We start from the raw sequence: 16,316 nt of genomic DNA, 5'->3' as shown, positions 1-16,316 counted from the left end.
CTCTCTGCAACTTCTGAATTCCTATCTGTGAGGAAAAATGAACACGTTTTCAGCATGTGCGCGACGCATATCTTCAGTCCCGACTGCGTTCCTGATTGCCACTACAGGAAATGCCCTGCACCACTGATCCGTGTGGCACTCCTGGAGCGAGCGGTGACTGAGATGGAGGCGACCTCGGATCCGCTCTCGTTCACATCAGTGCTTTACGACGGAGGTGATGCTGATGAGGGGAACGAGACCTCCGCCAATCAGTTCGCGCAGCCCGCGTGGCAAGTGGCTCTGTGGGCTCTCGCCTACTCTCTGGTGGTGCTGGTGTCTGTGGTGGGAAATGTCACGGTGATCTGGATCATCCTTGCGCACAGACGCATGAGGACGGTCACCAACTACTTCATCGTGAACCTGGCCTTCTCCGACGTCTCCATGGCCACCTTTAACACCGTCTTCAATTTCGTTTACGCACTGCACAACGACTGGTACTTTGGTTTGGGCTACTGCAAATTTCAGAACTTTATCCCCATCACTGCTGTCTTCTCCAGCATCTACTCAATGGCTGCTATCGCTGTGGACAGGTGAGCACTGTACTGTACTGTACATCACTTCTCATTTCTCTCATCCCAGCATCAGAACTGCGGTTAAGCCCTCCGCGCTTCCTGAAACCACGGTTAATCCAGGCGCTCGTGCAAATCCGGGGCGCGGCTTTTACACACTTAGCGGTAATAACACCGACAGCGGAAAGCGAGCGTTAATATACTTTGGATCTATATAATATATAATATCTGGATCTGTTAATATAACTGGGGCAAGAGGCTATTTTGATCCATTATATTCATTATAAAATGGATATTTCAAATTGGTAGTGATGATCAAACCCACTAAAATTAGTTCACAGTGACCTACTCTATTGTCACAATAATAGTGAAATAATTTTACTGCAGAATTTTAAAGTATTTGCTTCTCGAAGTCATTGGCTCTGTCAATATAATTGTGCCAGGAGGCTAATTTGAAGCATTAGAAAATATACATTTCAAATTAGTAGATGACCAAACCCACTCAGATCAGTTCACAGTGAGCTCCTTTATGCTCAAAATGAAGATCAGTGAATGCTACTGTACAGGCTTTAAGTAATTCATCTTCAAACTCATACGACCTGTCAATATAACTGAACCAGGAGGCTATTTTGATTCATTATTAAAGGGACATTTCAAATTGGTAGACAATCAAACCCAGTCAGATCAGTTCACAGTGAACTTCTCTATGCTCAAAATAAAGATGAATTAATTTTACTATAGAATGTTTATGTAACTGCTCTTCAAACTCCCAGGATCTGTCAATATAACCGAACCAGGAGGCTCATTTGATTCATTATAAAAGGAATATTTCAAATTGGTAGATGACGAAACTCACTGATATCAGTTCACAGTGAACTCCTCTATGCTCACAATAAAGATCAATTAATTTTACTATAGAATGTTTATGTAACTGCTCTTCAAACTCCCAGGATCTGTCAATATAACTGAACCAGGAGGCTATTTTGATTCATTATAAAAGGGACATTTCAAATTGGTAGATAATCAAACCCACTCAGATCAGTTCACAGTGAGCTCCTCTATGCTCACCATAAAGATAATTTAATTCTACTATAGAATTTTTAAGTAATTGCTCTTCAAACTCCCAGGATCTGTCAATATAATTGAACCAGGAGGCTATTTTGATTCATTATTAAAGGGAAATTTCAAACTGGTAAATGGCAAAACCAACTGATATCAGTTCACAGTAAAGATCAATTAATTCTACTGTACGGTTCAGTTATATTGACAGATTTTGTGAGTTTGAAGAGCAATTACTTAAGAATTCTACAGCTGAATTAATGATCTTTATTGTCAGCATAGAGGAGCTTGCTGTGAACTGATATCAGTTGGTTTTGTCATCTACCAATTTGAAATGTCCCTTTTATAATGAATCAAAATAGCCTCCAGTTTCAATTACATTGCTAGATTCACTGATTTTGAAGAGCAACAAATTTAAATTTCTGCAGTAAAATTCTACTTTATATTTCTAAATTAATTCCTTTCTATTGTAAGCATAGAGTAGGTCACTGTATACTATTTTGAGTGGGTTTGAGATTTGAAATGTCCATTTGATTTCAGCAGTATGTAAGGAAACATTAATATTTAACAATATAATAAAAGAAATATTAATATTTTTGTGTCAGAGACTTCCTCTGTGAAATGATCCATCTATATTTAAAAAAAATTATCCATGGTTAGATTTATAACGATAATATTTTATATTATTATGTTAATAGATATTTTATATAATAATAATAATAATAATAATAATAATAATAATAATAATAATGATTTATACCGTGTCTATAAACTTGATCGATTTTGCCCATTATTTAAAAGTAAAGGCGCAAATATAAAAACATTTACCCTGGATACTCATAAATACTGAGACCTGCTGTGTGTTGGTTTTGTTATTTATTTAAATTTCAGTTTGTATAAAAGTTAAGTAGCTTTGGTTGTGTAGGAGCTCGCGAGCGCTCGCTTTCCGCTTTCGGTGTTATTACCGCTAAGTGTCTAAAAGCCGCGCCCCCCAATGGCACGAGCGGCTAGATTAACCGTAGTTTCAGGAAGAGCGGCTGGTTTAACCGCAGTTCATCAGATGTAGTGGAGCTATAATATGATAATAACTACAAAAGTATTATGTAATAATTCAGAGAGGGTGTAGTGCATAATCTGATGTCCATTTGTTTACACACTAATCTGACTGTTTATTTGCAACACTAATCCACCATAAATTATCCATAAACATCCACAATAAATTAGTGTTGGCATGCACGTGCACAAACAGTATGAAAAGTATTATTTGCACAACTTAAATCATATAAAAGCAACATCTAATGAGTCAAATTAATCCCTGTATCAGGGGCACTTTGTTTTTTTTTTAAATTAATTTATAACTACCCATTGACATCTGGACACAAATTAAAGACGAGTGACAAATTAAAGGAAAAAAACAGTGGCTCGGATATGCCGTGGTGCTCATTTATTTTTGCTCCCCTGGTTTATGTCTGCTTGTCCATTTACAGGGAAGAATGACCACAAATCAATACTTCTGACTGATCATGATTATCCTATGATAAATCATTTCTATCCTGATGGGAGTGGTCTCTTCCAGGATGACATTTCCTCAATCCACAGGGCACAAGGGGACACTGAATGCTTTGATAAGGTTGAAAATTATGTAAATCATATACTATGGACTTTACAGTCACCAGCTTTCCACAGATTTGTAGAATCGAAGCCAAGGAGCATTGAAGCTGTTCTGGCAGCTCATGACGGCACACCTTACTAAGATGTTTTTTTTCTTTGGATGTTACCCTTCTGGATGCCTGGATTGAGTGTTTGACAGTCCATATAATATAATACTATTATGTAATAAAATAGAAAAATATAATATATTATTAGCACACTGTAGAAGACAATTGCAGGAATGCAGATGAACTACAGAAATGACTACAGGAAATATTTTTTACATTAGTAATACCCAAATAAGTTCAGTGATGAAAAAAAATTGGTTGCAATTTCACAGCAGACAAAATATGTCAAGCTTTAGGGTGTACCGAAGTAAAGATACTATGGGACACACAAATACCTAAAGGACCAAATCAGTCTTTAATTTGATTCCACTGAGGAATTTAACTATAATTAGTCTATTTAAAATAAACCAGCAAGCATTAATTTGAATGAATCTGCAATAATGGTGTCCATTATTACCTTCATCTGCACTACTACATGGAGCAGTATATGTGTTTTTTCATAAGAGATTATTAGAAGAGCATTGAAATATATACTTAAGTGTTCAGTGTTAACACATCTGGTAATACTTTGTCCATCAAAAATTTAGGGACACATTACTTTTGTAAAGTACTTTTTGTAAATCTGAGAAATTGGATGTTTGACTTAATAATGACCCCAAACACAACTGAAAGCTATGTGAGAGATATCTGGAAAGGAAGGAGACAGTAGTGTGTAAGGGAACGCCTAGCCTTCTGATGCATATTCAATTGAGTTGCTAATTCTGATGTGTGAAGTGAACAATAACTGAAGCTCTTGCCCTGTATCTGCATAATTTATGTAGTGTGCTGCTGCTGCATGATTGGTTGATTTGATAACTGTATTAATGTACAGGTGTACAGATGTTTTTAACAAAGTGAACAGTGAGTGTATATATATATATACACACACATACATTATACATTATACATTCTACCACATCCCAAAGGTGTTCAGCTGGATTCAGATCCGGTGACTGGGAAGGCCACTGAAGAACACTGAACTCATTGTCATGTTCATGAAACCAGTTTGAGACGAGTTTTGCTTTGTCATATGTTGCATTATCATGGTGGCAGTAGCCATTAGATGATGGGTAAATTATGGCCATGAAGGGATGCACATGGTCAGCAACAACACTCTAATAGGCTGTGGCTTTCAAGCGATTATTGATTGGTATTAACGCGCCCAAAGTGTGGCAAGAAAACATTTCCCACACCATTACACTACCTACTACGTTTTTTTACGCTACGCTACGTTTTCCAGTCTTCAGCTGTCCAGTTTTGGTGAGCCTGTGCCCACTGCAGCCTCAGCTTTCTGTTCTTGGCTGACAGAAGTGGAACCCAACAGGGTCTTCTGCTGTTGTAACCCGTCCTCCTCAGGGTTCAAGGTGTTGTGCATTCTGAGATACTATTCTCCTCACCACAGTTGTATAGAGTGGTTATCTGAGTTACTGTAGGTTTTCTGTCAGCTCGAACCAGTCCGACCGTTGACCATTCTCTGTCTTCCCAGCAAAGCATTTCCATCCACAGAACTGTCTCTCATGTTTTTTCTTTATTGCACCATTCTGAATAAACTCTAGAGACTGTTGTGTGTGAAAATCCCAAGAGATCAGCAGTTACAGAAATACTCAATCCAGCTTGTCTAGCACCCACAATCATTTCATGGTCAAAATCACTGAGATCACATTTTATCTCATTCTGATGGTTGATATGAACATTACCCAAAGCTGCTGGCCCGTATCTGCACGATTTTATCAGCTGCACTTCTGCCAGACTGATGAACTGCATGAATGAGTAGGTGTACAGGTGTTCCTAATAAAGTGCTCGGTGAGTGTACACCTGTTTAATCATTATTTCAGTACTAGTCTATTGAATATTAATATTTTTTCAAAACTGATATCACAGAAGGTTATAGTATGCAAATAGGCTAACCACTAGGTCCACTAACCAAATGTTTATTAGCTGCTGTGAGAATCCAGGCAGATATCAGCCCTTCTAAATGTGTGTTGTAATGTATCAGCAGGCTTTTAGTTTACTGCATGGCATAGATATACTGTACATCACAGTACAGTATACATCATAATACATCATAATATAGATATAGATCATAATATGGATATTTCACACAATACATCTCAACATAGATATGCATCACAATATTGGCATTTTCCACAGTGCAGTATTGTGAGAAATGTCCACAAGAGAATGCTTTTCACTCAGTTACTCAGACTTACCATACACAACTCACACTTACCATTTTATGTGGGGTTTTTCTCTTCACACACCTGAGAGACCTTCATGATTCATGTAATCTCTTTATACCTGCTGTATGAAAAGCTGTGATAAGCGGGTATTCTAGCCTTTCGACCATGAAGAGGAGATAGACAAACGGAGCAGAGAGCCATCTACTGTGTGAAAGTGCTTTTTTTTAATGTAGGATTTATTTTTTTTTATCACATAAATAATATTACACAGATCAAAATCGGGTCTTGCCCGTTCTACTAAGTCACATTCTGTGAAGAAAGAAGCAAATACAAGAAAAACACTGGCTAGCAGAACCCTGCTAATGTCACAACACTGTGATATGGAAAATCATATCATCTTTAAAGTTATACCAGTATTACTGTGAACAATAATATATTCCCTAGTGATATATATTCCCTTGTCAGTATACTTTAAGTGTGTTAATGATTAGTTAACTTGAAGTGTGCTATTTTGGAACAACTAATTTTGTGCTAAGTATATTTTAGTTGTAATTAAATTGTAGTAAAGCATAACTTTAAGTGTATTTAGTGTACTGTTATGTGCTAAATTGGAACAACTTCAAGTATACCTAGTACACTTTAAATATATGCCTGTGTAAGATAATTGCATGCTTGATTAGTGATATTAAAGTGTACTTTTTTGTATTAGAAGTACATTACAAATTAATTAAGAGTGACTTCAAAACACACAAGCAATATACCATAAATATATTATTTTTGAGTAAAAATATGCTAATTTTTTCCCCCAATGCTGTATGCACTTCTTGTCAGGGTCATTACAATAAATAACATGTAACTTCAATAACAGACATCTGTATTTCAACCCAGTGGCATGACAACACCGGCCCTCGCGGTCAAAACACAGACCGGCCCCCGGGAATGCTCCCGCTGCTCCTGATTAGCCAACCCGGGCCTGCTACCACCTGTCACTTACCGTAATCCTCATCACTGGAGGAAGGAGAACTTCCTTGAAGTTCCCTGAAATCTCCGTCGTACCCTTTTCCAACACCGCGGGCATCTCGAGGCACAGCACTGAACTTTAGCAACGTCTCTCTCTCTTTCTCCCTCTCTCTATCTCACTCACACGACAAGCTAGCTAGCTAACAGGCTAAGCTAACTGGAGACTGAGGTGTTGGCTAATTCGCGGCCTCGCTGTCAAAAACAAGAAGTGTGAATAGCAACTTTAAAAAATGCACAAATCCCCTCAGACAAGAGCACAATCAGTTAAACATCAACTACCAAGTCTGTAAACTGCAACTCTGCCTTTATAAATAGCTAGCTCTATGAAGTTAGCAATACCAAGCCAACTAAGTTCCCCGAACAATATTAAATCTATCGGATTAGCTAGTAGGCTAACTGTTAGCACTCTGTAAGCTTCAGCCACAGCACTGATAGCGAGCTAAGCAAAATAGCATCGGCTAATGCTAATTTAATTTGCTCATTTCGCCCAAAATTCATCTGAAACATTTCAAAAACACATTCAGTAAAAGGTTACTTTCCTGTAGAACACATTTTCTTGTGTTCGTATGGTGTGCTGTTGGTATAAAATTAGTCATGAATTTTATGTGTATACAATGTTTATACATTTGGACCTCTCTGTGACATTGTATAAATTTATTAAAATACTTAAATCACAATTACAAGAGTAGCCTTTTGTGCAGTGCATACACTTTATTTAAAAAATGTTTTAAATGGGCTTTCAACGCATTTATCATATGTTTTATTACTTTCTGAAAGCAGTAATGAAGTGAATTGCAAGCATGAAGAAGTCCACTTACTCCAAAATATAACTTAAAGTATACTACAACTTCAGGTTATTTAATAATGTACTTTGAAAGTAAACTTTCAATGCATTGTTACAATGGTCATTTTCAGCACACAGTTAAAAATAATACTAAAATATATTTACATAAAGTGCAAATAAATACACTTTTAAAAAAAATAAAACTTTCAATTCAAGTATATTTTTGTAAAATATATTTTTAGAAAATATGCTAAATTACAATTATTTTAAAGGGTGTTAAAAGTTGTATGGTAAAAATAGGTAAAAGCATGGTGGTAATACACTTTTTATATATTTAAAGTTTTGTTTATTTTTGTTAGTATTTTGTTAGCAATTTTGTTAGTATTTGCAATGTACTATTGAAACAGGAAATATATTACAAATACAATAAAGTATACTTTTTTTTCACTAGGGTTACCCTCTCCTACTCTCTACCTTCTAAGAGTGTGTATGTGTGTGTTTCCCTGTTCATTGTTTCATTACTCATTTCTCTTCTGGTTCTTGCAACTATACAAATATTGCTAGTTACATTTGGAAGCATTTTTTGTGGCTGAACATTGCAGAGTATTAATACACTTTTACCTTTACACAGTGTTTTACTCCTCTTTTTCCTGTTGCATTTTATCTTATTTTTTTTACAATAAGAAAAGTGCATTCTGGATGAGTGACTACTGATGCTGAATTTATAGTGCAATTTAATATAAACTATTATTAATTTGTTTGTTCTGGTAATCTAAACTGGCATGTGTAATGGAAGAATATTTAATATTTAATTTATAGCCTTTTATTGCATTGACTCCATTCACTATAAGGAAATGGAATGGAATGTGAAATTAGAAATATAAATTAGTAACCATTTAGAAATGTCAGTAATGTAGTTTTACATTAAATATTTATACTCTACAGAAGGCTCTTTAGTCTGAAGTGATATCACAGCAATTTTTGATTGGATTTTCTGCTGCCTCATCGGAAAAGAGACATACTGTTGCCTTGTTGACAGGAACTGATTAGTTGTACTTATAAACATGCATATCATTTGATTATGTTTGATTTTGAAATGACAGTGAATATATGACATTTCAGAGTATGATAAACGTTGTGAAATCTGTCTGTCTTTAGCATGGCTTGTGCGTCTATCTGTTTATTTACCATCACAGATACATGGCCATTATCCACCCTTTGAGGTCCAGACTGTCTTCTACTACCACCAGAGTAGTGATTGGTGTTATATGGGCTGTGGCTTTTTCCTTGGCTTTCCCTCAGTGTTTCTATTCAAGCACCAAGGTCTACTCCCACCGCACGGTCTGCATGGTGGAATGGCCTGATGACTACGGTGGAAAGCACCAGCTCTCGTAAGAAAGACAAAATAAAATAAACACCAGGAAATTGTACTTGTTTTTACAAAATTTTCAGCTTGAATTACGAGAAGTATCTTACTTTGGAGGGTAAATTATTTGACTGTTCAAATATGTACTACCATAAATGCATTATACATACATTGAACTAATAAATACATTGAACGTTTAACCCCCTGCACTCCCTGGACCCTTTGGTGGGCCCAGTCCTTCTCTCTTTCATAAATACCTACTTTATTGATAATAAAGTAATTTGCTGTAGTTACTCATTGTTCATATTTGTGACTGAGAGATTTGCTTCAAGGTGAAAAGCTGAATAACAGGCTTAAGGTTATAAATTTATGCAGAGCAGGATTCATTTGGAATAAATTACACAGTTAGAGGGGATCTTCTAGCCCATGACTGAGATTCGTTTTGCCCTTAAATGACAATGATATAGGTATAGGGAATTATTCATTATCCATTAATTATTACATTATAACTCTATGTATTAAAGTGAAACAAACTGGTGAGTATTTTCTAATCTGTGTAGTTTCACTGACCTCTTTTATTCTTGGCTGATGTAGACAAAACACAAATGCATGAGAATAAAAATGTGCTGTCACACCTCTCCAGGTACCAGATTGCAGTCATTATCCTGATCTACTTGCTTCCCCTGCTGGTGATGCTAGTGACCTACAGTATGGTGGGCCAGCGTCTATGGGGCAGCAAGATCCCAGGAGAGGCATCAGACCACTACCAGAACCAGATTCAGGCCAAGCGCAAGGTCAGATTTAACACACTCACCCATGCTGAGGATTACATTTACATAACATTTACACATACAAAGCCACAGACGCAGAGAGCTAATACTAATATGTTTGAGTTTTGCAGTAGTAGGTCTTGTCAAAGAAAGATAGGAACTCTTGTAAGTCGTGGAAAATGGCCTTGTGTTACAGTAATAAAATGTTTTGCTTCTTATCTGGGGGCTTCATGATTTCTGGTGAAGTTCCCCATTTTGTTCCCACATGTGTGACATCACGAGATGATTTAGCTTGGAGGTCCAAATTGGTGTGAAACTGTTGAGGTAAACATGTCAAGACACTAAACCATTTTAGGTTGGATATAGAATGATACAAAAATCATTTTCATATTAGAAATGATTTAGGTAGAAAGCTGTTCAGAATATGTACACTGTTGCCTCAAACGAGTGTAGGTGTACGGGTATCTGTATGAGTTTCTGTCTGAGTGTGTTGCTGGATTTGAAATATACCACCCTATGATGTTTACTGAATATCCTCCTGAGCTTTTGACACCCCTTCACATAGAGCAGTGGTGTCCAATCTTATCTGCAAAGGGCTGGTGTGGGTACAGGGTTTCATTCCAATCAAGCAAGAACTAGTGTCATATCTCTTTCTCTTTCTTGCCTGATGTACTAGGGGACGACACTGTCTTCTTTCTATGTCCATATTATTTCTCATGTTCCTTTGATATTTGGTTGTGTATATTTGCTCTTGCAGTATTGGGCTAGTTGAATTCTACCACTTCACTGAACTGACAAGACATGTTTACTTTAAAAGCTTTAAAAATGTCGGTTTATGCCTTAGGACCACAGACAATAACTCTAAAGTACCACACTACCTAATGATGGTGAGTGCTGAATCAACCACAATAAGTGAAATACAAGTAAAATCTCCAAGGCCAGACATTCAACAAGACATGCATGATTGACAACCGTCGCAGACAGATTTTGGGCAGTTGGTCAGAGCAATACCTCTACCATCCTCGCATTAATCTTAGACAAATTTAGTGTCGTAGTGGCCACAACTAGGACTGCTATCAGTGGTATTAGTTCTATGCATCGCATGTGGAGAAAGACTCTTACTTTTTTTTTAAATTAAAGGTCGTGAAGATGATGATCGTTGTTGTGACAACCTTTGCTGTATGCTGGCTCCCCTATCATATCTACTTCATCCTGGGTAGCTTCAAGAAGGATATATACAACCAGCATTACATCCAGCAGGTCTACTTGGCCATCTTCTGGTTAGCTATGAGTTCCACCATGTACAACCCCATCATATACTGCTGCCTGAACCAAAGGTATATGAAACATTCATACTCACATTCAGAAATGTTTCTATAATCAGCCTACAATAATGCCTACAATTCATTACTGGACTACACTGTACTCCATAACTGAATGGATGGATGGATAGATGGATGCTTTATGAATCCCATAACTGAAATTGTATTGTGCATATTTATGCCTATATAATGGTAAAAAACTTTTCTCCCATAAAAAACACCTTTATGAGCCAACAGAGAAATAAGAGTTTAATCATATATTAAGTACATTTGTGGAAGCATAAATACAGTATTTTGTTGAACAGACGCCTGCTGCTTCTCCTCAGATTCCGGTCAGGTTTCCGGCGAGCGTTCCGTTGGTGCCCATTCATCAGGGTCTCAGAGGAGGATGACATGGAGCTGCGGCACATGAGAACCTTCCGGACAACACGCAGCTGCCGAACAGAGACCAATAGTGTCATGGTCCGGAACCATGTCAATGTGCCAGAGGAGGTCATGTCCAAGCTGATTAAATCCTAGGCTCCCTTCACTGAAGGCTCAAGACAGAGGCTCTGAAAAAGAAATGCGTAGAGCATAGTCACACTAACTCCAAATACCTCACAGAGAACTTTAATACAGAGAAGTTTAATATGGATGTTGTTCCAGTGGATTAGAAGTGTACTTCCATAGCTTAAGCGCTAATCTTATTTGTCGCTGCTTTATGTTTTGGTCGGTTGTTTGTATGTGTATTTTTGTGTTTCATTAAACACTCTGTGAAATGTGCGAACTGTAAACTGTAAATACTACCTAATACTGTCAAGTGGAACATCTCGTTATAAAAAAAAAAATTGTTGTAAAGTTAAGATTTGACCTGCAGTAGACATATGATCTCTTTGCAGCCTTTTTAGTGTGCTACCTGTTATGAGTTATCAGTTAGAAAGGATGTAAATTGATAGATGAATGTGAAAAATGTTCAGAAAAGGAGGCCAGCTTGCTCATAGTGATAAAAAAATATACATATCTTCCAGAATTATATGACACACGTGTCCTAAATATACACTAATTTTGCTGTTTGGCTTTGTACTTCAGCATATTTAATTTGGAGTGAATAAAACAGTTCAAACAAAGGATGCTGTTTTAATCATTTTAAAGAATTAAAATCCATTTTCCAGGAGACAGAAACTTATAGCACATATCAAAGGCTACCATAAAGAGAACAAATGCACACACACACACACACACACAGAGAGAGAGAGAGAGAGAGAGAGAGAGAGAGAGGAGCACAAGACTAAAAATAAAAAGTGCCGAAAGTGCTGCATATTGATTCAATATTGAATGTCACCAGTCTGCAGAGAGCCAGCTGCAGTTTCATTACATGGCATCACCCCCTAGTGATGCGGAAAGTAATAGCACTGCTCAAATAATAGTAAGTTATTAAAAAGTGTGATTTCTCTGTGCAGGCCACTCACGTTCTTCCACTCCAACCTTGACAAAACATGTCTTTATGGATCTCGCTTTGTGCAAAGGGGTATTGTCATGCTGGTATATGTTTGGGCCCCTTGGTTCCACTGAACGGAAATTATAATACTACAGCATACAAAGACATCCTGTACAATTGTGTGCTTCTAACTTTGTGGCAACAGTTTGGGGAAGACGCCACATATGGGTGTGATGTTCAGATGTCCACAAACTTTTGGCCAAATAGTGTAACATTAATATGTAATATTTAAATTGTGGTACAGCTTTGCTACCTCAAATCTCGGAGGTCTCTGGTTCAATCCTGAGCTCAGGTACCTGCCTGTGAGTTTTGCGTGTTCTTCCCATGTCCGTATGGGCTTCCTCCAGATTCTCCAGTTTCCTCCCACCTGCCAAAAACATGCTGGCAGGTGGATTGGTTAATCTAATTTCCCATATGTGTGGATGTATGTGTGTGTTGCCCTGTGACTGACTGGCATCTCATCCTAGGTGTATTCCTGCCTCACATTCCTGGGATAGGCTCCGGATCCACTGCAATGCTGACCAGGATCAACTGTAGCATTAACAATTATTCTGTTTTCAATTTATTAATTAAATTAATTATTAATTAATTATTACACTTAAACATTAAGTGCATTGAGGCAATTGAGGCAAGTGCAATATAGATATTAATTTATATCACAATATTTGTTTATATCACATATTTATTTATCAAGCAAGTCATCAGAGACACATGAGTCGCGGCTCATCAAAATAGTTTAATAACGCTCCTTTATCGAACATCTACGTTTAGTGCACCTATTCATTGTACAAAATGAGTGGACACTAGACCATGTAAGGCATGCATTCATCATTCCACTGCACAGATTCACTCACAGTAACTACACAGGATCACACAGAAACACCCAGTCAGATTACACACAATGACATTTACTGGAGATTTGCACCATTACACTGCAAGGGTGAAGACCTATTTGCGTATTTACACAGCACACAGCACACAGCACACACGCTCACAATTATCAACTACTTTCAAACAAGCAATATGTAATACAGTCTGATGCAACTGTTCTAGCTGAAAGTTGTAATTTAGAAAGGGTCAGATTACAAAGGCAAAAAGTCTCCTTTCTTGTTTACCTCTTAATGACTTGATCTGTCGGTTCTTGGGGGGGGGCTTGGGGGACTCAGGAGCTGAGATTACAGAGTGTATGGAAGCAGTACACATAGAGTCAGCATTTACTGGACTCTCAACTCGCATAAACAGCCCTCTTTAAACTCGTGAGCCTCAAACTGTCCTGTCATTACTAGCTAGCTCAACATTCACATAATAATCCTGTTTTCGGAAAAACGCTAACAGATTTCAATTTGACCACCTCATAACTTAGACAAACTCATAACATTCTTTCTCTATCAAACCCTGTCATAGCTTTAACACTCTGACAATACATCGGTCAAATACAAAAATAAAATAAATAATATATTCTTTTATTTATATATAATTGATCTTACCACTGTGCCTTGAATATCTTCCCTTTTGCTAATATACATCTAAAAATGTTTACAGCAGAGTTAAAAAATCTTAGTATACTCAGCAATGAGGGATAAAACCCATTCTAAAACACACATCTACACTTAGATACTAACAGCGAGACACAGTGAATGGCTTACAGTTACAGTTAGTTCAAAATGGAGTGAAATATGAAGTATGGTGGATCCCATGCTCTGGACTGAAAGTCCAGTAAAGCTCAGTGAGGACTGCTAGGAAGAAGTGTTCAGCGCTCATTTAAAGTAAGAGGGGACTAGACAGTAGGTCTGAACCTTTTCAGTTCTTTTGTTCTTGCTGACGTAGGCGGCATCCAACAGCAGTGATCAGCGCAGCACCTTTTCCGCTTCCATCTTCAGAGAGCAAGAAATTCACATTGCACTTGGGAGCAAGTTCCTTCACAGTCTGGTGCATTATCCGGGAGAAACTAAACAGAATAGCAAATAATTTTTAGTTTTAAATGTAAAATATGCAAATAACCCAACATACTGCAACAAGTAAACCCATTCTGATGTGGTTACTCACTGTGGATGGAGTTTGTAAAGCGTGCCATCCACCCCGACAGTGATGTCCAGATGATCTAGGCTTCGGTTCTCTCGGATTTTGTCCACAATAGCAGCCATTCCCGCACCGCAGATCTCTGCAGCTCGGCGTGACACAGCACCACACACTTCCTTAACGATGATACTGTCGTCGCACGTGCTGTCCAGACCCAAGTGCTGCAGGATAGATCTGACTTGCAGTAGCGCCAGACGGTCACTAGAGGAGGATATCAGCATGAGGATTAGACAACAGCAACTAACAATTCCTGGTTTTAAGAAAAAGACTTATATAACCATGAAGATTCAAAGGTATTGTATTCTAACTTAAATGGCATATAAGACTACATTCATGTAATTTTCTTGCATACTTCAGTTTTGATAAGTCAAGTAAAAAATACCTCTCAATCTGGGACAGGAATTTGGTTTCAAAGATGCCCCTAGTCTTGAGAGTCTCTGAGATCTGACCCCTGAAGAGGAAGCCACGCTTTGTCAAGTCAATGAGGATGTTTCGCACAATCTCACCCAGGTACATCCCGCTGCACATCTTCTCATACCTGGAAACCAAAGGCATCAAAATACAATGTGTTAATGTAAACTACAGCAATTCCATCTAATGTGAGGGTGGAATGCCCAAGTAATGCAAAGATCACAGTAAAGTTGCAGCATCACCATCAATTCAAACATTCATTCAGGCAGCTAAAACTGAATAATTGTATAAGAATCATCAGCTACTTGCAGTTTAATCAGCAGGGTTTAACTCAGTCTTGCAAGACAGACCTTTATTTCTATCACACATGGCATGACCAAGAATTGCCTACTTTCACCAAACCTTGCCCTTTGACTAACAACCAACCACAGGGCACTGTTTTGGCATGACTTGTATTTCCAATCCAGTGATTATATATTATTTTAGAAAGTTATTTGTTGTCACAAGGTTTGCTCCCCCATCGGACTGATAAAATGAGGTGCACTTAAGTCTATATATACATGTCTGATAGTTGAGGCCAGATAAGTTCACAATACACACTACAAAAAGGGTGTCAGATAAATACAGCCCATGGGCCAGGAATGGCCTGATAAAGGTTCTAATTTGTAAATGAATTTACAATCCATGTGCTAAATTAAAATCGTTTTGTTGACTGTAATTTAACTGAAAGATTTAAAAAATAAAAGAGCTAGTCTCTTTTATTCCACTAGGGGGCAAAACAGAACTTCATTTCATTAGCAAGCTAAAACCATTGACACTGTAACTACCTATCTTTCCAAAAGAACTAATTTACGGGTTTCACAGTTCGCAACGTTTTCATTTTTCATTTGTAAACAACTTTTCTAATGTGGCCTGTTGGCTGGGACTATGCCTAACCAACCTCTGTCTGTGTATTCAATTCTATCTGCAAATCATTCATCCAAGAATTCATCTATTCTGCATGGGTTGAGGAGATACAGTATGTTACTTAGATAGAAAGTTACCTTTGTTTGCCAGGGTTGAGGGAGAGATCATCCACGTTTTGGTCATACTGGGTCCTGATGTCATCCAGGCAGCCGTTGTCCCCAAATGCACCCCACTCCATGTTCACACACATCCTGCCCTCATCTCCCTCCACTGTCTCAATGTTCCTCATTTCTTCCATGTAACAGCAATTACTGCCCGTTCCTGCAATCAAAAACAAATGTTTCAGTGGGTTAATTTTGTCATTAAATTTAGTGGATACATGCATACCAATAATTGTTCACAATATAAAAGAAAGGTATATGTTCTTAGAGAGCTTTAACCATTAGCTTGTTTTTTTTTCCAGAGGAGAGAAAACAGACTGAACACAATACATGGATTTGAATGTTACATTTATGAACTATGCTACTTTACCTGCAATAAGGCCGACCTCACATGTTGGTTCCTCATAAGCACAAGTCATCATAGTTCCAACTGTGTCATTAACCACTGCCACGACATCCAAGTCAAACTCCTGCAG

The 16,316-nt window shown here is 37.7% G+C and overlaps 2 protein-coding genes across 4 annotated transcripts in view; one reads left to right on the top strand and one right to left on the bottom strand.

Annotated features, from left to right (window-relative positions):
• Positions 1-11,325, top strand: part of tacr2 (tachykinin receptor 2) — an 11,429-nt gene extending 104 nt beyond the window's left edge. The window contains exons 1-5 of the mRNA XM_026942068.3: positions 1-569; positions 8,545-8,739; positions 9,358-9,508; positions 10,625-10,821; positions 11,133-11,325. The exon at positions 1-569 is cut by the window's left edge and continues 104 nt beyond it. Of these exons, the coding sequence (XP_026797869.3) occupies positions 55-569; positions 8,545-8,739; positions 9,358-9,508; positions 10,625-10,821; positions 11,133-11,325 (1,251 nt within the window). The 5' untranslated portion in view covers positions 1-54. The remainder of the gene's footprint in view (positions 570-8,544; positions 8,740-9,357; positions 9,509-10,624; positions 10,822-11,132) is intronic.
• Positions 11,221-16,316, bottom strand: part of hk1 (hexokinase 1) — a 19,708-nt gene continuing 14,612 nt past the window's right edge. For 2 of the 3 annotated variants that reach the window (XM_026939550.3, XM_034302918.2), the window contains 5 exons: positions 16,211-16,310; positions 15,817-16,000; positions 14,745-14,900; positions 14,330-14,563; positions 13,000-14,231 (listed from right to left, as the gene is read on the bottom strand). In XM_026939550.3, coding sequence (XP_026795351.1) covers positions 14,084-14,231; positions 14,330-14,563; positions 14,745-14,900; positions 15,817-16,000; positions 16,211-16,310 — 822 coding nt within the window. In that variant the 3' untranslated portion in view covers positions 13,000-14,083. Of the gene's footprint in view, positions 11,358-12,999; positions 14,232-14,329; positions 14,564-14,744; positions 14,901-15,816; positions 16,001-16,210; positions 16,311-16,316 lie in introns of those variants that run through there. The other variant, XM_053232910.1, reaches the window with a different exon arrangement.

This window comes from Pangasianodon hypophthalmus, chromosome 3 (assembly GCF_027358585.1).
Source record: "Pangasianodon hypophthalmus isolate fPanHyp1 chromosome 3, fPanHyp1.pri, whole genome shotgun sequence".
Taxonomy (NCBI): Eukaryota; Metazoa; Chordata; class Actinopteri; order Siluriformes; family Pangasiidae; genus Pangasianodon; species Pangasianodon hypophthalmus.
The sequence above is the reverse complement of the archived record's forward strand: the minus strand, read 5'-3'. Positions and strand labels throughout refer to the sequence as shown.